Here is a 24,967-nt window from a genome sequence, read left to right as displayed (position 1 = left end):
TGCATAAACGAAACTAGTGTCAAAATTAAGTTTTAAATGGCTTGAGGTTTATAGGAATTAAAGAAGGAAAAATTAAATTTGAAACTCTGCTTGTTTACTAGAACTAATTAAATATGCCAGATTTCTGGGCAAGCTTCCTAGCCTGTGGCTACTACGTTACTGGCTTGTAAAACAGTCAACAAGTACATGAGTACAAAGCACAAATACAATAACAGAGATTTCGTGTATAGTCCTGCCCTTAGTTTATAAAGAAAAAATGTATTAGAAACAATCTGTAACTATAAAGACCTGTGCTAACCCTCTAGACTATATTAGTAATATAAAAAAGGGCCAAGTCTACAATGGTTGTTTTTGCAGAGAGCAGTTAAAAAAAAAAATAAATCAGAGAGAGGTAAGAAGCAATAAGCACCAAAATGAACAGGAAGCCTTAAAGATTACTTCTAAAAATCTCATGCTTCTGGGCTCTGCTCTCAAAATAATTTGCTATTAAAAATAAGAGGGAGCTTTTGCACTTCAACAGAAGTAGGTCTAATTATTCACACCACAGAAGCTGCACTCCTCACAAATAGTAGATTTTATTACTATATTGGAATTCACTAGAAAATAGGTCTGTTCTGAAGAGCTGGAATTTCACATTTAATGGGAGCAAGGGCCATATCCATAATCTTACAGTCCATTTAGACTCTAAGCTTTTTAGACAGGTAGTATATCTTCGCATTCTACATTTTAAAGGAACCAGCACAATGCGCTCATAGTCCACGAGGAAGTTACAAACCGACCAAGAAAGAACAAACTAAAGCCAACCTCAGATTAAAGGAGCTTCTGGAGACTGCTCATCTCAGCACACAGGTGAAATGAAACAGAATAAAATGCAACAGTACCTGCATCATCCCCAGCTAGGTAGGGGCAGGAGAAGGAGGGGCAGTAAGATCCCATGGCCTAAATGCTGTTCTTTGCACATCCTTCTTTCAGGAAAAGCTCCCAATTTACTTTCTGTGACTGAAGCAGCCATTTCTACAAAAGTGGCAAACAACTCTTAATGAAGAAACACTTGAGGACAATTTGCTGCCTTCACAGCTTTAAAATGAACAGCCTTTCACAGCAACTCAAATTAACGTGTGTTCCCACTGTACAGTAGTCTTGCTCAGCTTTAAGGAAACCAGGAATTATGCTTCAATAAAAATTCAGCCACGCAAATATTCTGCTATAAAAAGAGGCATAAACATATAACCCTCCAACTTCCAGAATCACGTACATGAGGCAAAGGGAAACGATATAAAAATAACTAGGTTTTTGTTTACATCTCAGATTTACAAGAGCAATTCCAGAAACTAAGTTCTTCCACAGAGGCATTGGTTTAATTAGCCTGCACAGCACGCTTTATTTGTATTTGGAGCTCTGACGTACATTGATAGAAAAGAAACAACTACACAATGGATACACACAAAATCATTTCCTAAACTTTTTCTGTGCCCAGGTGCAGGTAAGAATTCTCAAACACACTTTCATGGGTACTTCCTTACATGCAAATGATCCTTTTTAAATATATACAAACTATGTATGTTTTCAATTAAAAATGTGAATGGATCAATTGGATCATATATATTTGCAAGCCAGCCAAAAAATCAAACACAAACTGAGACCCTGAAGCAATTTCTGGAAGTACAAACCATACAGCACAACAATTCTACTTCTGTCAAGAAGAATCACCTCTCCTTTCCCAACGAAGCTAGAAGTGACAGCAGCGCATAAACACATGCTGTCATTCATCAATAACTACATTAATGCGCAATACTCAGAAATCATTAAAAAATGTAACTGATGAGAATCTCAGCTTAGCAAGTAAGCACAAAAAGATCAAGTAACTGCAAAGCACTTGCTTCTTACTTTTTGAAAACAGTTAATCTCAACCTTGGGTCTTACTATTCAATTAGATGACAAAACTAGTTCCTCAGAGATGTGAACACTGGATTCTCTTCAGGACACAAACAGTGGCAGGGAAGGGGACATTTCTGCTTAAGGTAACAAACAAGACTACTAAAAATGGGTTCTCATACACTTTTTTTCCCCCCACTGTATTTTGATCCACATTAGTATAGACTTTGTCTGCTTGTCCTTCCTCATGCTAAAATTTAAATGCATCCAGAATTTTGGGAATATTTAACTGTGAGTGTAAATAAGATAATTATCTGCTTTTAGAGACAACACGCAAGTTCAAGTCAGTGCCTACCTGCAAGGAATGCCTCCAATGCTCATCAATTTTTCTCTTTTTTATAATTCATCTAATTCTCCATACCCATGCTCTACCCAGTCTGCAGCAAGCAGGGATCAATGATTTTGACCAGTAAACTTACACTTATAAATTAGATCACCCCTTGCAAAGATACAGACCCAGTATCTTTCACTTGCGTACACTGCAGTTGTCCTTGACTCTCCCATGTGCACAGCACACAATTGGTGCAGCACACCTTCCCACAATCCCTGTTCATTGCAAGTGTTTTGATGCTGAACAGCTCAGGTCAGCTTTCACCTCTTCCCCATACAATAACTTTTCAGGCGCTGGTCAATGATGAAAAACACCAGCTACATGTCAGCCTATCTAGATACCTTAGGAAACAGCAGTATCTTAAGATAGCTAAGACACCGGATACTTCCACTGAGACTTGAATTAACACTTACGGCCAGTTTTCTTACTGTCATTGTAGGAGGAGTAGATATGCAGGCACACGGCAGGTAAAAGACTAAAGCCTTCCAGAAGTCCTGAATGGAACCTGTGAGTCACCTCCACTGCAAACGTGACATGTTTTCATTTAGGGAAATTAAGAAGTGAAAGGACAGAAAGAGTGTCAAAGCAAAACTAGCCTTTAAATTAGTGTGCTGCAGTCTGCTATGAGATTTCTGCCACTCAAAGACTTGTGCTCAGTACTAGACACCTTTCTCAGAGATACACAAATTCATATCCTTGCATCCACACACCCTTCTCATATGCCCAAGTTCATATCCTTGCATGCACTGCCTTCAAGATGGTGAATCAATTAGTTACAACTTCAAAACACAGAAATGAAGGAACAGATAAAAGGACAGATTTCTTCACAGCAGGTTACTCAACTGTGCATCAGCTCCGGTATTTGGCATTTCTGCTGTTCATGGCATTCTTGACTTACAGGTTCATTATATCTTCATTTATGCACAAGACCTTTATGAGGCTACTATCTGGCAGGGCAGTATCACCTTATTTAATTACCATAATCCACCATTCAGAAAACATTAACTCTTTCTCTTTATGGATAAAATTGTCATTAAAAAACTGAAGAAGCAGATCACACACAGCAGCCCAAATCAACTCAGGAGATGTTTTACAGCAGATCATTTGTAAAAAACAGTTGTCACGCTTCTAAAATGTTTAGGAGAAATGAAAGCAGTTAGTCTTTGGAGTGATCACCTTCTAAAGAGAATTACTTTTCTACTGTGAAAAGTAAGCTATTTGAAGAACTATAAAAGATTACACTCTCATTTGATATTTGCATTTTGCTGGAACCTGAAAGTGCTGACCAAAGCTGTACATATGGGTAACATAACCACAACTCTTATCTCGGAATTTAGAAGTTGCCATCAGGTGGCCAAACTGGAAGTGGAGAGCAGCAAACAAATACAAGTATTAAACAAACATAAACATCACTTTTTCTCCTTTATCCAGAGTAATATGGACCTGAGAAAGCCCAGACCATACTACTGTTTCTGCACCAGAACTGGCTCACACTGAGTCCCCCTGGTACCCCCACAGCATGCCTGGAGCCCCTGCAGGCCTCGTTAGCTCAGGAGCTGCTCTGCACCCAGCTACGTCGCTGCCAGCCGCACAGCCCCTCGCATGTTAGCTCAGGTGCACTGCTGCAAGCTGTGCCAGTATTTGTAAAACCAGTTCGTGTGCATGCAAGGAATAACCTATCTACAAATCTGGTCATGTATACTCGGGAGTAGTGGCTTATTAATGCAAAAGAACATATTTAATCTTTCACTGTATGTCCAGTGCTTTTGTGTGAAAAACTTGAGAAATAGTACATTGAAAGGAAATTAGAGAGAGTGGAGTGATAAGAATAGCAGCACATAACAATGTTAACACACAATAAACTATACAATAACACATTTAAATACTACTGCCATTTGATGTACAGAAATGCAAGTGCTGAAACTGAAAAACATAGTTTTAAACATGATCTGTAGCTCATGCGGTATGCAGTGTTACATCAGCTGCTTCCTGCAGGTCATTTTAACAAATACTATTCTGATTCAAAATGTAGGAAAGCCAACCCTGTACTCAGAGCAGCATTTTACATTTACACTATGGCCATAAACATTCATGAGTTATGCCCCTGAGACAGGAAAGTAATATTGCCTTCATTTTAAAAAGTGAAGAAAGTATGAGAGACAAACATTAAGTGGACTTCTCAAGACCACAAAGCCAAGTAGAGAAGTGAGATCTCTTTGTATATTAATTACAAGACATTCTTAACGCAAACAAGTGATAGCACATCAATTCACATATTAACTTTTATCTTTTCCAGCACCAGATCACCTGTAGAACAAGAGAACTCTTCCTCTGTAAACACACAGGTTACTTATTTTAATGGTTCTCCACAACAATCAAATGGATCAACATTTCTATTTTTTCCCCAAAGACAAGAATAGATTACCAAGAAGTAAGGTTAGACAACTTTTCTGCAAACCCTTTAAGCCAACAGTTGTCCAGGACATGAGAAGTCATTTTTTACCCCAAGCACAAGGTTATCCCTGTCACATATGAAAGCCTGGAATCTATATAACATCCCCAGTATCAGAACCCCTTCTTTTCAGTTGACAACATCAAGGGCATAGCGAAAAAATGCCAGTCTACTTTTTTCCCAGGTTGCTTCCTTCATATAATAATGTAAATCAGCAAACGCAGAGAGTCCTGCATTCTAGAGCTATACCATCATGGGGTAGAGCTAAAACAAATACGTGCAAGAAACACATTCCTTAAATCTGAAATATATCCTACTTTCTCAAAGAGTAAGATACAGAAAAACATACCAGCAATCACTAATTTGTTTCATTGATCTATCCCCTCAATAGCCAGAGGCTACTTTTAACTCCACTGACTTAACAAAGGAATCTAAATTGTATAAATCAATGTATCAATTAACATTTTGTTTAGGAAGAGTTACAGAAGAGAAACAGAATGTAATCATTTGCTAGCACTGTGGCTCCAGAGGTCTGGGAGCGAGTGCAAGAAGAATGGGGTTGAATGTGGGAAGGGTCCATTATTCTTTCAATAGCGTCTGGTGCTGCAAAATATGTGCTTGCATACTTTCCTACTTGAAAAGCTCAAGTCTTCAGTAGCTCCTTGGTCTGGGAAAATGGCAGGCACCCAAATGCTAACCCAGGGATCTAGGAAGGAGATCTACCTGAAGAACAATATTTTTCAAGTGGCCTTAGAAGTGAAAAATGGTCATAAAGAGAAGTCTCATTCCCAAGGGATTTTATTCCTTCTGTCTGGCTGCTGTTCGTCAGGTGCCGTTCCCCTCACACATCCCCAGCACATTCTAATGCAAGAATGGAGAGAGGGCCTCTCTGAAAATAATCACACTTGCTGAAAGACCTGCCCTGCATAAATATCTCTAACAACAGTACAAACAGAAATCAGACTTCTTGCCCAATACTTTAGTTTAAATTTATGGCACTGCTGGCCGTGATTCTGTTATTACTGTTCTACCTGGCTAAGGCTCAAAGTCACAAAGTGGGAATTTCAGAGTTATTTTCAGAAATTATGTAGATCGTTTGGGGAGGGAAAAAAATTTTTTTATATATATATACACACACCCCTAGTTCTACAAATGCTGTACCAATGCATTAGTGAACAAAGCTATACGTTACACACATATGTATACATGTATGAACACATGTACCATAGAGATGGGACAGAGAAGTTAGGGACACACATGGCCTCTGCAATGATATTTAATGCTACACCTTGGGAATAATAAAGCAAAAGGGAAAAAAAAATAAAATCAAAGGGAATACTGAAAGACAGTCTGTTGTGCTCTTGCAAATATCACCAGCTGCTGGAGGATTTATATGCAGAAAAACTAGAAGTTGAGCTTTAACTTAAAATTCCCTTGCTTTCTTACTGGTTTGCTTCCAACCCTTGGAGTTTAATTAAAGTCCATCGGCCAAATTTTTTCTGTCTGAAGCCTCTAAATTATTCCCTTTTTAAATCTCTCTGTATTGACTGACCCAGATTTTTCAAAATCTTGAGCTTCCACTAACATGAATTATGAATACACACCCCCCCCTTTTTTTTAAAAGGTTAAAGGATTTCAAGATGATCAACCCAAATAATACCAACAGCTATTGGTGGCCAATATGCAGGTATATGTAAGTTATACTTAGAATGAGTAATTGTGCAAGATACAGCATTCTGTATTGCCAGTTCACATATCAAGGTCTAATAGCCACCTCCTCTTAAGAGAGTGTATCATATTTGGTGACTGGGGAAGGAGAGAGTTGTATAAGAAATCTCTAAGACAAGTGGATAAGAAGTTTTATTGCTTGTAAAAGGCATCTCTATCTAATCTTCTCTAGCTGGGGAAATGATGCAATAAATTTGATGAAGAAAGGAAGGATTTAAAGCCAGAGAAAATCAGGATTTGTCAAAGCAGAAACATAGAGGACATGCTGCCCTTAGGAATAGATCTCTGCTATTTACTCGATCTACTGGAAGAACTCCCGGGGAGCACGTCTTAGCAAGAGAAAGGAAAGTTTGCTATGCTCTTCATTTCCTGTGTAATTCCAGAAACTGCCAGCACAATGCTGTTTGGGGAGATCCACACTACAGCTATTCAAGAGGGAATTCAGCATTGTATTCTGAATGAATGGAAACATTTTGAAAGATATATATTTGCTGTGAGTAAAGTAGAATGCAAACCCAATAAGGATCGTGGGCCCACATATACCTTCAACCAGCTAATTGTATATTCTGATTCTTTCTGTTACGACTTTCACAATATTCTTAGCAGTGCTAAAAATCACAGTAAATCATCCAGGTTAGAATTCACAGTAGCCATGAAGTGAGTGTAAGAAATCAGCACTAAAAATATATATTGTGCAACTACAGTTCAACTGAACCAAGTGTAGCTACTTTTAATGGAGAGGCTATCACTTCTACGTATCCCTGCAAGTTAGTGATTTGGGATCTCAATGACCAGAATGAAGGAAAGGCTCTTCAAAGTTCAGGTTTCTTAAAATAAACTAGATGAATCGTTCCTTGCAAAAATCCCCAGGGTATTTCCCTCCAGACCACTGCAAAACTCTGCTGCTAAGCACGACAATTTAAAGGATTAACAAAAAAAAAAAAAAAAAAAAAAATCAGTAACACAGAACAGTAAGGGAACCACAAGCTTTGGCTGGGCTCACAAGCCAGGACCCCAGCCCCAAGCAGAATCAGACCTTTTAACTGAAGAGGAACAGTCACATGCCTCATTTCACCCTTACTTTGCTTTAAACTAGGCCGTTTCCTCCCCCCCATATTCCACATTGGCTGATAAATTCCCCAACGGCGGGTGTTAACTAACTCCACATTCCAGTCTGCTCTGCGTCATGGAGTTCCACATCCCGCTGATGAGGAACACATGGCGGACATGTGGTAGGGGAGAGCCTGACAGCGCTCGCACAAGTAGGGATAACTCCTCTGACCTTTGGCTTTTCTTCCTCTCTGTACCATCCCAACCACACAATAAGGAGTCTGTGCCCCTCTGTCACGTACTGGTCATTCTGGGATCACTGGACACAAGCTGAAACCCTAAGATTTCAACAGGAAGCTATACTGAATACACGCTATGGCTGAAAACATACATTGAAAGCAAATAATTGATCATTCTGTGTATCTCCCCTAACCAGAACGTTCAGAGGAATCTTCAGATTATACAGGTTACATCTGGATCAACTGGGGTAAATATGTTGCAAAACCCACCAGTGATGGCTACAGTTCCCATCAACTCTGAAATAAACTAACTCACAGCCTTGCTAAAAAATACACAGTGGCAACTGTATTAAAGTATTAAGACATCTTTCTAAAACGAACAGACCATGTGTCATCTTTTCAAGACCCAAGCCTGACTTAGAGGAACAATGAGATTTAACTTCAGTGTTGTCCAATCTGATGACTCATTCGGAGCACTGCATTTACTAAGTCACATGGACTCGAGGGCATCCAAGCAATACAGTCATCCCTTCCTCCTTTGAAACCTCTGAAAAGTAAAACCGAATCATGGGCTAAGTGCTGGTCTGAGACCGCAGCAGACAGACAGACAAATGACTAATGACAATCCATGCAACATACATTTACTGACGATTTAAAACCAAATGCTGAGCCTCACACTCTCTGCTTTTAGTCTTATGCGTACTGTAACGTTGGCAAGAATCTTGCAGTAAAATTAAATCCGTTGCCAGTAAGTCTTTCTATAGCTACACTCAATAGAAGTTCCTGCTAATATTCCAGATTCTAAGATTCATGACCTCTTACCTGTACAAGCTGTCAAGACAAGACATGACCTTTCTTTTATAAATAGGACCTGGATATGCTGTACATTCCTTTCAACCCTCCTGCAATGAATGGATAGAATAACACGGCAGCAGCAAAACAATAAAATCCCGTGGAAGCAACAGTATTAAAAATCAGTAATAGCAGTATGTTCTTTAAAATATAAAGTCAACATCTCACTAACTGCTTTGATAGTATGTTCATGTTTATTGTAAAAGCATAATATAAAAGCACCAAATTAAGATGTTTTCCTTACATTTGGCTACATCCATTTTAGAAACAATATATCATTTTTTAAATACTGCATTTCTGAAGTTAAAGGCTACACTTGTCCCCAGCATATTTACAGAAAAGCAGAGTAAGTTGAGCAAAGTTTAAAGGCATAATAAAAAGGGCAAACTTTCTGAGAAAATCAATGCCTTTTAGTTACAGCAGCTACTCTTAGTGAACTGAGAAACTTCTAAACAGGCATGGAAGACCTTCAAGTGCATCTTGAGGACATCTACTCCCAACTCATGGCTCAAACAACTCACAGGCCAGTATCTTTTTCTGAAATGTTCAGCAGAATCCTCTTTGTAAAGAAATATGATTAAAGCTACACCAACATTTTTAAAGTGTGGTTATAGTCTGAGAAGTTAGTGTGTAAAAATCACACCCTCTTATTCAATAGACCTAGCTCCCCTGTTTTGATTCAGTCAGATCCGTTTGCTTTACTGGCTAAAATAACTTTTTACAACTTTCTAAATTCCTACTAGTACTGTGAAACCAATTCAGTTCTGGGAAGGGGAACCAGATTCTTTTCTGGCTTGTGCATCTGCAAAAGGATTATTACCTAAATCAACACATACAATTTCTATTTTTGTGATGGAGGAGCCAAAAAGAACTTATTTTCTGGATGCTGGTCAGAAAATTTTATTTTTATTTAAGAAAAGAGCAGATCTGGAATAACAGGAAAGACATGAAGATCTATGCATCACTAAAGTCACATTTTTGAGAAAAGAAGATATTCAACACCTTTCCATGGCATTCCTCAAAATATCACTTGAATGTAAAGGAAACTTAGTAACAAACTGTTAATAGTGAAAACTACTGATTTTTCCCACACAGGAACACCACCAAAGCTAATACATTTATATTCATCCTGTAGACAGCTGAGCCCAGCAAAGAGTTTTTGCTCCCTGGTCTGCCCTGAGTTGCTCCTCATGGTTTTCCTACTGAGTAGGGTTATTGCATCCCTGCCTTCCCTGCCAGTGGCACCTTGTGGGGACCACTCCCCACAAGTGAAAGTAAAGCACAAAGTAAAAAGAAACAAGTTATCAAAGTCCTGCTGTTTAATCTATTAAAAGTAATGCAACTCATTTTGACACATGTGGCTTATGAAATACTCTACCATATATCCAGCTGGAGGTGGTGGCCCCCTTCACCAGCACAACTGGATCTGGAAGAGGACATCTGCCCATGACCTAGTTTAGGATGCTTAACACAGTGGAGCATCTGCCTCTACCTGTGTTATTCTCAGCCTCTCTCATGGAAGTAAATTTTAAAAGAAAAAAAACTAAAAGAACCACCATAGGAGTGGCAGAGTATTTCAGAGATGCCAATTTCCCAAGGAGTGCAGTTTCAGAGAACAGAAACACTAAGGAAGCTGCAGTGTGTTTATATATGATCCACTTATTTAAAACAAATTATCAGCAGAGAAAAAAAAAAGGCAATATCCCAAGGCAATAGAAAGGAAATCAAGTGTATCAAAGCTATTCCTGAACTCCTATTACCTACCCACTTGGCAACGCTGACTTTTAAAATTATATTACACCATTCATTTTTACTCTCATGATGCAAGGGGAAAAGGAAGAAAAAACTCCCCCATCTTACCCCCCTCTTTTTATTAAAATATCTTAAAAACAGATCTGTATTGTTACTTCAAGGTTACTAATGTTAGTACTGTATATATTTATAGATGAGGTATTCCTTTCTGTCTGAAGCACATGAGGTAATAAGTAGCTGGAATTGTCACAGTGATTTATTAACATATTCTCTAGGAGAAGCCCTGCACCTGTGCCTGTGCAGACAGAACACCCACGAAGGCTGAACTCACCCTTACAAGGCCCACAAGATCTTAAAAGGAAATGCTCCAAATTTAGACCTGCTCCAACAGGTGTCTTTTACTGTCTCACTTTGCATGACCATAAATATCAGAGGTGGAGCAAAAAGCTCCCCGTCCATTGTAATCGTGCTTTGAAAACGAATACCTTTACCCCCTCTGAAAGCAAAGGCAGCAGCTATGGAATTCTCATCATTTCCTCACTCCTTCATCCTGCCAAGACCCAAGTCAGAGAGATGTCACCGGCAAAAGCAGGCTCCTGGGATGAGCACATAACTTTATTTTTTTTCTCTTCAAAGAGCCCTAAGCTAGCTCCGAAGCTTCCCCGAACTGTATTTCTTTCAATCTAGTATCTCATCTTGCAGCTATTTGCCAAAGTGAATGACACGCACAGGCTGTTCGTGGCTTTTTATAAGCTCTCATTACCCAAACAGGGAACCATTTCCTTGAAAATGCTTTCCCCAGCAGCATTAGTCTCTCTAGGCACCACTAATAAATTTGTCTCCTGGCCCATCCTGATGCACACCAAAACGTGCCTGGATGGATGTATTTGATACTGTTTTGCACTTGTTTACTGGAGGGAGGATGCTACCTGCTGGACTTGTCATCAGGGTGATTAACAGCACAGGAAGAAAAAAAAAAAAGGACAATTTTAACAGCTGAATGGAAAGCTTTGCCAGGTCTGCTCTGGCAAGCAAAGGAGCAAAATCTAGAATCCTTCCTGTGGTGTAACAAGGAGAGGCATTCTCAAAACCAAAATGGCTATCCACAACTCACAAAACCCCAAAACAAATCAAAACAACAAATCTGGAAAAGAAATCCTAACCAAACTGAGAAAAAGAATAACAGGTTACACCATGAACTTAGAAATCCTATTAAAATGTTTCATTCTGTAACACTTTCGTTATTACAAAATGCCTGAGTCAAGAGCAAATAAATATTTAATACTCAACAGGTACTCAGGAAAATGTGTGTTTTCCCCTGTCCCTCCCCACCAGCTGCTCTTTTATGGCAGGAAAGTGAAGAGCGTGAAATCCAATGATAGGAAGAAGGCAAAGGTCAGGAAAAAGGTTTTTCTTCAAGGATTTAAATTAGCGTTCTACAGCTTTGGATGTTTTGTCAACACAACTTCCCTCCTGTGAGGAGGGGAAACCAAAGGTCCTTTGAACCATTTCTGTATGGGACCTAGATTTTTACCAGTAACAAGATTCCTAGCTTTAAAGAAAAGTTCATCTTTCCTCTTCCCATTCCTTTCACCACTCCCTCCCTGTCCCTCATTCCATCCCTCTCCTTAAAAAGGGAGAGAAAAAAGAAAATAAAAAAAGGAACTGAAGAGCAAAACAAGCACTGAAGGAGTTCTAGAGTTCATGTAACAAGACCACTATAGCCCTTCAAAGGGACCATTAAAAGCAAAACAAACAAAAGCAACACCCTCAAGATGTCTATTGTATTTTACAGAGGAACAAATGACTGTACTGGAAATTCTCCCATCTTGCCACAAAGTCTGTTATTTCATCAAAACAAAGTCCAGAGATCAAGAAACAGCCAACATGGTAGCTGAAAGTCAGTCACTTCAAGTGATCCATGAAGAAAACAAGATTGGGCTTGCTCTTTTTTTCCCCCCCTCCTTGCTTTACTATGATGTATTAAAAAAAAGACTTCAAAGATTGTTTTAAGCGTCGCTTTTGTTTCTCACACAAGAAAGTCAGGGCTTGAGCAGGTCTAGACAACACAGTGGTTAAAACATCAGTAGCTGCCAACACTTTGTCTTCCTAGAGCTCCCACAGTTGTTGCTACCCTGGAATTGCCTCATTTGAAAATATTTGACAATTTCCATATACTGTTTTGCTTCCCTCAGAGCTTCTCCAAGATGGCAGCTGTAAAAGAGAGAGCACATGAGCATCCACAGCAGGCAGTTTCAGATGTCAGAGGCTTACCCAGGTGGCTACTGGCCCAATGCTTCTGCCTGATGCTTCAAAGCATCTTTTTCCTAATTTTTTTTTCTTCTTTTTGACAGTTAGGTCTTCTCTCTTTGTGCTCTTAGATTATCCTATCGTCTGTGGGTTTTACTTGGAGGGTGGCTAACACTTTATATTAACTTTCATAGCTATGCATATGGAAATGTAAGAAAGGAGACATACAGATTTTTATCCCATCTGTATATCACCAACACTACATTTACCAAATCCCAAACAGTAATGCTCAAGCAGATCTGCTGAAGACAATGTAACTGAACAGGTGTTCCTGAACGCAAAGTGTGGCCTGCAGGATAAAGCCTGATTTGATTAATTTAGCCATAGGGTAACAGGAATGAAAATCCTCTGGTTAGATGAACCTGTAAAATCAGAGGTCAACTAAGATCACACGTTACAGCAATTTTTAAGTCATTATACCATAGCCACCCGCTAGTGCTAGGAGAAAGCCATAGAGACAAGCCCATCACCAACAGCAGATAAAATATTCCTCCCTAGCCCAAAATAGATCTATTAGTCTTTGCACAAAAGCACAGATTGCGACAATGCTGAATTTCCTACACTATGTAGATCAGCTGCTGTGTATGTACAGAAGGCTTGCCTGCGGCTTAGTCCCTACCATGTCCAGGAAAAACCCAGAAGAGAGCGAGTGGGTACATACTGGGACAGGCTCTTTCCATCACAGCAGTTAAGAGGGCTCACTCTTGACCACCTTCCTTCTACAGTAATCTTTAAACTCGGGCAGAAGGGGGTCATCTTTCCATGGGCACACAGCACATCCCTCACATCTGATAGCGGGATGTTCAGGGAAGGATTATACCTAGCTGGGCCTACAGCACACACCAGAGGCATTTTCACAGAAGAGATTTATCTGAGAGCAAACCCCAAATGTCCGCATCCTTGACTTACAAGGTCCACATGGATGAATTTCCCAGCTCTCAGATGGCTGGCCCAAAGGTGTCTAATCTCACAGAAGTGAAAGTCTGACTGTCAGCCTGGTACAAACTGGCCTCTCAAGGACCCAGCAGAGCTTTCCACTGAACAGGGCAGACAACGTGTGTCTGAGAAGTCTAAATTCACTGTACGGAAGAGCATAAAAAACAACAAGCCATCTCTCCTTCTTCTACTAATGGATATGAATTATGCTGTGCAGGAAGCTCAGCTAGCCTGGTGTATTTAACAAATTCAGCCAAGTTCCCAGTGCAGTGTAATGGTGGATATAACACAGATTCTCTAATGAATCTTTTTGGGCCTGGAAAGACAGCTGAGGTTTTGTGCCTTATATGCAGAGGAGTTTCATGAAATCCTGAGAGCCTCTTTCAGATACTCTGTAAATCCATTTGGGACTCAGCCAATGAGACTAGCATTTCATTTACAGACATATAGGTCTACCACTTCTGAATCTCTGAATCTAAACTGTATTTGAACTATAGTGATACTGGCTTCATTTCAAGGAGAGTTACCTTTTCACCCACTGCTTTTCCTTCCCCGGGATTTTTCACAATAAAGGTATCAGATAAGCCTATCAACTGGTTGCAATGATGTAATGAATAATAAAATACTGCTCCCTGAATATTGCAAAAGCTGCTTTTCCTCTTCCCTTCTCATCCTACTTTGTCTTTAACCATCATTCCTAGTCCACAGTTGTCTTCCCCCATCCCAAGTTCAGCTTCTATTACAAGGACTCATAAGCTTACTTCTGAAGGATGGATCTTTTAATGACAAGTTCTTCATCCAAGTCAGCTTCATTAGCCATGAAGAGCAATCTTTTTCCTGTGTCATCCACTCCAATGAAGTCACGCTGCTCCACTGAAGTAGAAAAAATCAAACACAATCATTATATAACTCTGTCTTAATGCAGGCTCGAAAGACAAATGGGACCACCAACCATCCCCAAAATATGAAATACTAGGTTTCAGACTAACCCAGCAAATCAATGAATTTGCAAAAGTTATCCACAATATTTATTAACTTTTCAGTCAGTGTAGCTGATACATATAATGACATTCAAAACACTGGCCCTGCAAGGTTTTTTGCATCCTTTTTATGAAGATGCCAACTACAGGTCCTGACATGCAACACTCCATCTCGAGCTGTGCTTTACTTCTCTCTTTTTTCTTTCTTTTTTTTTTTTTTTTCAAAAAATCTGCTACCTGAATTTACACAACAAACCTAAGGCAAACAGAGAGTTCTTCAATATCCAACTGCTTCTTCCTCATCATAAATTACTCCACATTAGAATTAGGTGGTCTGGAGAGGATTATGATTTCAGTTAAGACATAACTACTTTGCAACTGATCTACTATTTCAGATAAATACTGATAGCAATAGAAAACCTAAATCACCTTCACAAACACACATAAAAGTATAGATTCTAAGACTCTTACCACTGATGTTTCTGGGTGGGTTAACTTGGCTTAAGTATTTATTTAGAAAGCTGCCAACCAAGAGAATACCTAATAGTCACATATATTATTCTGGCAATTCCCATCTCCTGCAGTTGGTGACTGTGCATCAACGGTGACTTTGGTCTACCGAAATGTAAAGCATTTGCTTTTGAACAGTTTTCCACAACATCTGAATGTAGCTTATTCTAACTTTCACTTTGTAGTATAAGCCATCACACTGGTAGCAACCATATACTGATCTTCACAGGAACACAGGCTGTACAAGAATGCCATGGTACAGTTTTAACAAAAACCTCTTTTCTCCCACTAAATACAATTATTTTGGGCCAAACTGGCAAATATTCAAGCTCCTAAATTATAAGTCTTTAACCACATTGGAGTAACAGCATGCTCTATAAGTAGTTAATTCTCTAAAATCTTTTCTCAGCCAAACTATTTTTAACTCTATTTTCCCTAGTTCAGCCCCATCCCTTATTTTACTTTTACCAGTTCCTTCAGAGTTACCATAGCAATAACCACTATCAAAATAGAGTCAAATCCACGTAGCTGTTGAAAGTTCTCCTGTTGGCAGTCTTTGACCCAAGTGAGCAAGCAAGCATACCCTCTTCAAAAATCCCCCCATCCCTTCTCAGAAATTACTCATACAGCAAAGAAGTATAAAAATAGGCCTGAACATGTAACACTATGACAAATTAAGTACAATTAGGATAAAGCTCACTTGCTGTAAAAACTCAGAAATAAGACTTGAAAGCAGTGCTAAGGAGTGCTAACTGATGCTCAGGAGGGCGATGAAGTTTGAGAGTAGGGGCTAATCACCCATCTCCTGCCACCTAACTGCGGTCTCCTGACAGCCTAGAAACACAACAGCGATTGATTTTCCTCTGTCAAGGTACCAATACTTCTCAAAGTTCAGGTCATGGCTGCCCATCTCCTGACCATTGCTACAGTAACATATTACATTGCTATAGCAAAGCTCTAGCCAGTAAGAAAAAGGGAAAAAGAAAACTTGATGAAAATGGGACCAGGTACATGACTAACACCAAACCGGTTTCTCTTGCTTGTGTGGGTAGGTAAAGAAACAGACAGTGAAACTATGTGAGCATGCTATATTTTTTTTGTAGCAGATGCCAGGTCAGGTTTTTCCCTGTACACTGGCAATAAATAGCATCACTTTTGTAATTTAGAAAAGACAAAATTTATTACTAAAATCAATTACCCAGAGATACAAAAGTGTTGTTTCAAATCACACTGGCATTACTTAGTGAGTAAAAATAAATGGAAGAATGAATACATAACTAGTTTACAAAATCCCTGCAAGGAAAGTATGAGAAAAATTGTAAAGCTGCAGTGATGGTAGCTAAAAAATTGTTTAAAGTATAAAAATGAAATGCAGGATGTGTTTTGCCTCCTCATGATAGATAAATAAGGATTTGACACAGCAATTTATTAATTACCTTAGAAATTAGATCCCCACCAATTTTAAGGGCTTTAATGACATAAAGAAATCATGACATTACAAGAGAAGTTCAGCAATTCAGCGATGAGAAGAAATAATTTTCAGTCAGATTTTCTAAAATTTTTTTAATCAAACATAATTAATTGACACTTGGGAAAAAAAGACACCTTTGTTAAAGATTCAGTATCCCCACCCTTTCAATTAAAGGGAGAGAATTCACACGATGCAGCCTGCAAGACCACCAAGAGGTCTTCTGGCAAACACAGGGAATACCAGTGATGACATGCCTGCTGCTTTCAAGACAAGAAAAACAAGCAGGAAGGAGTCACCATTCCCATCTTTTCTGCCTTTCTTTATACACAGAAAGGTTCAGACACTTTTCCACTCAATCCCGTGCAGGTCATCTTTAAGCACATGGCTCCATTCTGGGTGTCTGAATTCCTGACTCTCTGTTTATTTGGGTTACTACCATTCACTAGCACTCTGGGTTTTGTAGGGGGTTTGTTTTGTTTGTTTGGGTTTTTTTTATTGCCATGCCTCTTATTGATCAATTAAAAAACCCAGTGAGATTATTACTGTCAATATATGACCCCCTAGATACAAAAGCCAATTAACTTTACTCTGTAGCTTGCAGTTGAGTTATGTCAAGCATGTCAGGAAACCATCAGTATGAATTTATAGCTGCTTAACACTGCAATTCATACTAATTTAAAAACTGTTCCTCATATCACAGTTCTTGAATGTTCATTAATATCCTGAAAGCAACAACTTTGTATCAGATTCCATGACATATGCAAAAGAGAAGTCCTGTTGCTCCTTCTCAAAAAAATGAATGAATTTGTAGGAACAGTGAAACAACAAATAAAGCTGCAAATATATCTAGTGGCTCGTCATGACTAAGGATCCATTTCCTAATACTAACACTTGAACAGTACAGTGCAAGTACATAGAAACATTATGTGTTTAGAGAAGGAGCTAATAGTGCCACATACTATGAAAAGCTACCTAATACATTCCATGTTAATATCTTGTCTTCAGATGTTTATAAGCTTCAGCAAATTTTAACTGTTTGGGATGAAATTTCCAGTGCCAGGTGCCTGCCTTAAGAGGAACATTTGGAAAACTTGAGCAAAAGCAGTTCAGTTGCTTCTAAAGCTAAAAAAATAAAAAGTGTTTAGCCCCAGCTTAAATGGCTAGGTGGCCCTTCCATGGAAAAGCTCTGGCATTCCAGTTCTTCAGAGAAGACGCACGACATTCAGTAAGTGCTGCTGACCTGTGTATCAGGAATGTACTTTTTGCCACCAGACTCCATTTTAAATGTTTGAAAAACTGCAGTTTCACATGCTCTTTCAAGACTTCTACTTTTTGCTGCAAAAAATTTCTGCATATTTTATTCTTAAGGAAAGGTTGTTTCAATTCTTCAGCTCCTAGGACTGATCGAATAGAAGGTGCCGTCTAAGGTCTTTTGTACCATCAGGTGGTACAAGCAAAGCACACAAGCCATGAGGCTCCACAGCCATGCTGTGATGACTGCTCCAGGGGAAAGAGCTTCATCTGTTGTGGTTTTGCAACCTGTTTTTTAGAAGGAAATAAAACTCATAAGCTCACAAGGGTGAGGGGGAAAGAAAAGCATAGAAATGAGGACTCTGCAAGACAGGCTGGAAGGGAAAGAAAACAGTCCCTGAAAACTGGTGGTAATTGGGACTGTCTGTGAAAGGGCACTGGACCACAGAGATAGGAATCAGGAGAGAAGAAAAAAAGGTGACTATGGGCAAATAAATGAAGTAGGTCAAGATGAGAAGTCAGAACTGGAACAGGGGATGGGACTGGTAGTGAAAGAAAAGAGTAATGTAAGAGAAAGAGAAGCTGAACTCTTGACAATGATCCTTGAAGGAGAAGGCTTGGCAAAGAAAAGAAGAATGGAGGCTGGTGGTGGCAAGAAGCCAGCATGGGAAAAGAGAAAGGGGTGAGCCAGGATGATGTTGACAGCAGTAGGGTGCAATCACTCCAGTAGGAATGAAAGTCAGGAGGGTCTGGTGCTCCCTAAAATGTACTGCCCCTCTCCAGAACCTGAAGAACCCCCCAAAATTCTTGCCTCAGCAATCCCCTGATTTTAGTAAATCACTGAAAAAGATCTGGTAGGGTTCATGTCTCATCTGAGGCAGCTCATAGAAAACAACTTACTAGTGCTATCCATGATAGCTCAAGTAGGGTAGTTTTGAGTGGGAGACCTTAGCATCCAGGCCCACAGAAAAACACTGTGGGTGTCAAAACACTTCCACATAATGGAATTGTAATGTTTTCAGGTTTGGTTTTCTACAGATCTGAGAAATCATACACAAATTTTAACAAGTGATGTAGGAAGAGTTATGCTACAAAGTCAAGCACACAGACATTAAAAAACAAGCAAATTAAGAATGCATGTGCATCCTGATGTGTTTACATTTGCAAAGAGTCTTCAGATGATCTTGTTTATCCTCATAGATCGCCTCACCCCTACCCTGTGTGCTCAGAGCTCACATACTGGGCAGCTCTATGATGTTTAACCACAGACCCATTAGTTTATAACTCCTGAATACTCAACTCTGTGGCTGTAGTACTGCTCCTGTCAATGTTTGATATGCCATTATCACTTAGATTGCCTTTTCAAAAACAAGGGAGTTTAGAGCTGCTTGAAAGTCCAACTCCTAAATGCTTTCAGCCCTACTAACCTTACACTTTGCTCCAGAAAATCTTTTTATGCAGAGTCTAAGCACATTTTAAAAACACATTTCCTCCACTTTCAGACACACACATAGTCCAACTGCTGGCTTCCATTTCACTCCTCTCAAACAGTTTGAAGCTACGTTTTCTTATTCATATTACTGTAATGCCTCTGAGCTTTAATCATGGACCAGGACCCACTAAACTGGCAATAATCAAGCCTCAGCAATTTAACAGATATCATTAAAAGAAAATGAGAGGTATGGTATGGGAACAACTGTATGGTATTTAGTACTTTTAGTATATAAGTAAAATGGGGATAATAGCCCTGCCCTGCCTTACAGCAGTGTTGTGAGAATAGATACATTAAAGATTACAAGGCACTAACTAAGATATTATGGTAAGAGGGACAAGATAAGCATCTAACCAAGTCCTTGAAATCAGTGGGAGTTTTGCCTAGCAAAAGGCTTCTGGATGTGATCTCAGAAGAGTAATTCAGTACATACCATGAGAGCAGAGAATTTCTAGAAGCAGTTGTTATCCACCTAATGCCGGTCCCTACAGTCAGTGGTAGAATTCCCAGCTATAATTTGGCTGATGCTTAGTGCTTTTGAAAAACCTAACGGTTTTAATGGTCATATGTAACAAAAATTCAGAGTTTGATCCAAAACTCACTGAAGTCACCTGGAGCTTTTCCCTTAACTCTTGTGAGCTTTGGATCAGAGCCTACAAGATTACATGAGTCTAATACTTAATTCTGAGCTGGAAAAAAACAAGTCACACCCCCACCAGGGAATCTGAGGAAAAATAAGGTATCTGTACCTTTTTTATTTCTTTCACTTTGGGATTGATAACTAAACATATCATACATACCAGTGGTTTCTCTATCATTCATTAATAAATAAATGTTCCTATCTACATACCTGGCTTTTTTTTCCCTTTCTGTCCTGGTACCACTTCTGTGGGTTCATGAGTTTTCTTCATCAACATGGAAAGAGTAGCATCATGTGTCCGAAAGAGATCCACAACTTCATATAAATCAACATCTGTGATCAGATCGCAGCTCAACACCAAGACATCAGTCTGTCACAGAAGAAAAAAAAAACCAAACCCTTCAGAGATACAAATGACCACATATGGATTAGCATTTGAGGACTCAACAACAAACACACCCATAACTTTTTTCTTTTTCCTTTTTTTTTTTTCCCCCCCCCCTTTTTCCTTTAAAACACAGTGTCTGCCATACTCTTGACAAAAATAGTTACTGTTTTTACCAGTTCACATTTCTCAAGTCCTGGTGTTACTGAATTAGTTATTTGGTTCGCACTTATCCAGCTCTGGATCATAAAGAATATGTGAGCATCTAAACTGCCATCATCTGCTCCTGAGGGAAGGAACCAGGACACAGAAGCCATGGCTTTCAAGACTGCCATAAAATTCTGCAGTATTTACAACAGCTACTTTTATTTACATAATGATGTAGAAAAGAAATCTTTCTGAATCTTTTTTAGCTGACTTTGCATCTGGCTACAAACCACTGGAAAAGATATTTAAACTATGTTATTTTATCGGGGGGAAAAAAAAAGCAAAGACTATCTAGGATGTGATTTACTCAGTAATTGCACCACGATGGTGGCCTCAGTTTAGAAATACATTTCCTAAAACCAGCAATACCCTATATAAAAAAAAAAAAAAGGAAGTTAGGTCCTATTTAATAACAGGTTTGTATTTAATTTTGATCTCAAAGGATTCCAAAGTGCCTTACAAAGTATTTTAGAGAACTGCTGCATATATCACAGAAACTTTGTCACATATTGAGCGAGACGTAGCAGCTTCATTAACCATGCACACTATCAATATACTCTGGCTAAAAAAAAAAAAAAAAAATCTTACTTAGAAACAATTTTCTGTATTTCACATGCGTTGTGGAACATATGGCCAAAAATATACTAGTTCGGCAATTATCTTCATTTAAACTAATCCTAACATAATATTTGTGCAGCATGGCCTACAGAAAAGTAGCAAGTTTCCTCTTTATTTTTTGGTTGACGATCAACCTTCTAAACGCATCTCAAGAAGATAGTGTTTCTTTCTTGATGTTTACCATTTTCACTTTCTGTGCTACCATTTACTATATGGTAAGCCTCCTTGCAGAGCATGACATGGCTTCCTAGCTTTTAAAAGACATTATTTAATAAGAAGGGCACTAGAAAATACTTGGTAGAATCTGAGTTGATCAGCTCATGGAGGATCAGTAATTCTACTTTAACTTTTGTAAACTATCTTGGTTCAAACCCAACTAGCTCAGCACTGACCTTTTATTACAGAAAAAGGTTTATTATAGAAAGATTTATTTTACAGACTTTATCTAATACTAGGAGATTCCACATTGTAGGTGAGACTATCTGAGGTCTGGTATTTACATTATTTGACAGGTTCTCCTACAAATACTAGGCAGCTTCATGTGTTTACCAATAAGTCATTGGAATTCATCATGTCACAAACTGCTAGAGCTGCTGATTTGGCATGCTGTGCAAAAGGTCAAGCTCTTCAATTTTCATTTGATTTGTCCCCACTTTACTGAGAAACACCTGGCTGCTTTACAGGAAGGAACAATGTGCAGGTTGAGAATTTTACACATTCAAAACCTGACTTGCATCACCCCTTTTAACATTTTCAAAATGTGTATTTTATATTATGGTTTTGCCCAAGAGAAGTGCTTTAATTATCACTTCTCTAAAACAAACAACATTGCACACATTGGAAAAAAAAACCCCAACCCAAACCACTAAAGCAAGTTGCCCAGCACTCTAAGAGCAGCACTGCTCCAACATTCCAGTGCGTACAAAGAAAGTAAGAAAAAAAACGCAACTTGGTACAGAAGTAAATCTCCCACTTCAGAACTGTAAATAATGAAGAAACACATATTAAATACCCTGGAAAACCATGCAAAATTTTCTCATATTCTGTTTTTACAAGAGGACAAATGAGTTACAATATTTGCAGAAAAGGCCAAAAGGTATCCAAGACCCATATAAATAGAGCTGTGCTTTTCAAACTTAGTTTGTAGAAGGAAGAGATCGCCAGCTTCAAATCTAAATGTATTCACTCCAGTGGTGAAAATAAGAAATAATAATAAAAAGAGCGAGACAGACACACCAATGGACTTATCCTAAGCAACAAGTATCTGGACTTGTAAAACAAACCTTGTAATTATTTCACATTTTACTAAATGCTTTAATCTGTCACTATAGCAAAAACCCAACAAGCGTTTCATAGTTGTGAACAGGCTCCTGGGTTTTTTCTCCTCACTATAGGACAAGCTTTTTGCAAAAACTGAATGCAAGACCCCTGAGGAGCATACGGGAACAGAACCACCAAATGTCTGGTTGCCATCTGTTCTACCCATTTACTCTCCCAATATGTAAATAAACGTCAGTGAGCGCAGGGACCAGTGAAACACACAGTTGCTCTGTAAAGCCCACATTTCTGCCTCTCCTCCTGATGAGCAGAGCAGTGGCCTCAGAAGCACGCTGAGAATACACCATGAAAGGCTCTTTTGGGACTTGACAGCCTCCCCTTTGAAACACCACCCCCCTCATAAATAAAGCCCTCACTGTCTAATGGATGCACTTTTTTTTCCAGTGTACAACTCCTGAACGAATAAACTAATGGCTGAATGAAAAAATAAACTATCCTAGAACCCTAGCAGAAGTGTGTGTTTTTCTTTGCGTTTTTAGGGTGGGTGTAGAAGAAAGAAAATAAATGGTAGAGCTTGTGGGTTTTTTACATATATACATGCCAAATAAATACAGTGCACCTTTCCCAGTTGAGCCACTGATACAAAGAAGAGAAGTACGTACTTACTACATGCACTCATGTGCTAACAAGGGGTATGTGAACATACTTGACTTCATGAATTATGCAAACACCTAAGTACACACACACATACATCTCTTAATGAAATACATGTAACAATGATTACATCAACCCCAAACTATTATACAAACAGATGATAAGAATCAACATGAACTGATTAAAAAAACCCAGCAAGCACACACCCCAAGCAGAACCACTGCAAAGGAAGAATGCACTCTCACCACCCATTACAACCACGGGAAGGACAAGGCAAGGGTCTTAACTCAAGGAGGACCATCTAATGGATGAGGCATGAAAGAAACGCTTGGAATTTCTGGCATTTTCCTGCTCTGCCAAATTTGATATACGCCATTTTGTTTACTACTGTTATGACACAGAGGAACCCTCGTCACAGACCAGGACTCTACCACAGAAGCTGTTGTACAGACCAGGTGAAAATACCATAAAGCATAATAAAAGGGAACAGCAAATGACTTTGGGTTGGGCAACACCAGAAAACATTGCAATGTTACACAGGCATAGGGACCACAACCCTAGCTTGCTGGTAGCACAGCTCGCACAAGAGTCACAGAAAAGACAAAGAGAATATGAGACTCCCTGAAAGAGTCACTTGGGCCTCAGTAATCCCATTTAACCTCAAATTTGCAATTTACACACTCAAATTCAGAATTTAGACTCAGCTGCTGATCTGTGGATAAAAATGAGATCCTGCAAAGATCATCCCATCTATGATCTGAGTTTCAAGATGTTTCTCTGTCCCTGACCACAGATGAAGCCATGGGCTTCCAGTCTAGTCATCACCAAACACAGAGCATTCAGTCAAGTCAAGTAAGGAAACATGGCACTTAAGGCCTCCAAATCTCCGCTCTCCCTTTCTAACACTGGCTAACAGCACTTCACCATCAAACATTTCCAAACTGTGAAATGCTCAGATATTATGAAATAACTTACATACTCAATCTGGATAAATACACAACTGTAACATAAAACATCAACAGATTTATACAAAATAAAGGAGAAAAAAAAAAAGTAAAGAAAAAACCTCAAAACCAAGATGTCAACAATTATATTAAACCCAGCACAATATGGAAAATCTACACAAAAACAAGACCAAAAAGCAGAATGTTTCAAGAACTCAGTTCAAGACAACCGATTTAAAAATAGAAAACATGTTTTCAATGGAACTAATTCATACCACAGATCAAAAGATGGATGCAATTATATGGTGTCATATACCAGCATAAATAAAAAGCCTTGGACTTTCTCACACCCTGCATACAAAGGCAATGCTAAAAACTCTTTTATATTCAACAATAATTGCTGGATCCCTTCTGTTCAAAACAGGAGATATGAAGGTTACCACAGATAGCTGGCAGCAGATGATGAATTTTTAGTGGTATTCACTATGCTTTTTCTATCAAGTATAGACAAGGGCAGGACCTCGTAGCTTAAACTGCTGATGGCCTCAAAAACTGGAGTCTAGAAAATGAGAAAACATGTGTTGCAAGGAAATGTCTAATTTGAACAAAATCAGCCTCAAGAGAAAGAGGAAAACAAATGTCAGATTGCATTATAAATGGAAAAAAGCAAAATATCCACAAGCAGTAGAACCAGCTCCTCACAGAACTGAAGACAGGCAAAACATTGAAGTTAAATGCTAAAAGTTTCCAATTGCACAGTATTACAGCTGAGACTTTGACAGGAAAAGAAAAAAAATTAAGAGACTAGATGGATTCTGTTCCTACACTCAGCCTAAGTTAACACATGCACAGAGAACTTTGCATCACTTCCTGCAGTGTCACCATACAACAAGGGAGAGAGGAACAAGTTATAATTACTGCTGGAATGAAGACTGAGTTTTACACACAATAG

At 38.9% G+C, this 24,967-nt stretch overlaps 1 protein-coding gene across 1 annotated transcript in view; it reads right to left on the bottom strand.

The window, feature by feature from the left end:
* Positions 1–24,967, bottom strand: part of EIF2B3 (eukaryotic translation initiation factor 2B subunit gamma) — a 103,863-nt gene that overhangs the window by 62,312 nt on the left and 16,584 nt on the right. The window contains exons 4-5 of the mRNA XM_074832179.1: positions 20,140–20,299; positions 14,347–14,458 (exon numbers count right to left, since the gene is read on the bottom strand). Of these exons, the coding sequence (XP_074688280.1) occupies positions 14,347–14,458; positions 20,140–20,299 (272 nt within the window). The remainder of the gene's footprint in view (positions 1–14,346; positions 14,459–20,139; positions 20,300–24,967) is intronic.

This window comes from Strix aluco, chromosome 8, assembly GCF_031877795.1.
Source record: "Strix aluco isolate bStrAlu1 chromosome 8, bStrAlu1.hap1, whole genome shotgun sequence".
Lineage (NCBI taxonomy): Eukaryota > Metazoa > Chordata > Aves > Strigiformes > Strigidae > Strix > Strix aluco.
This window is presented reverse-complemented; position numbering and strand designations above follow the sequence as displayed.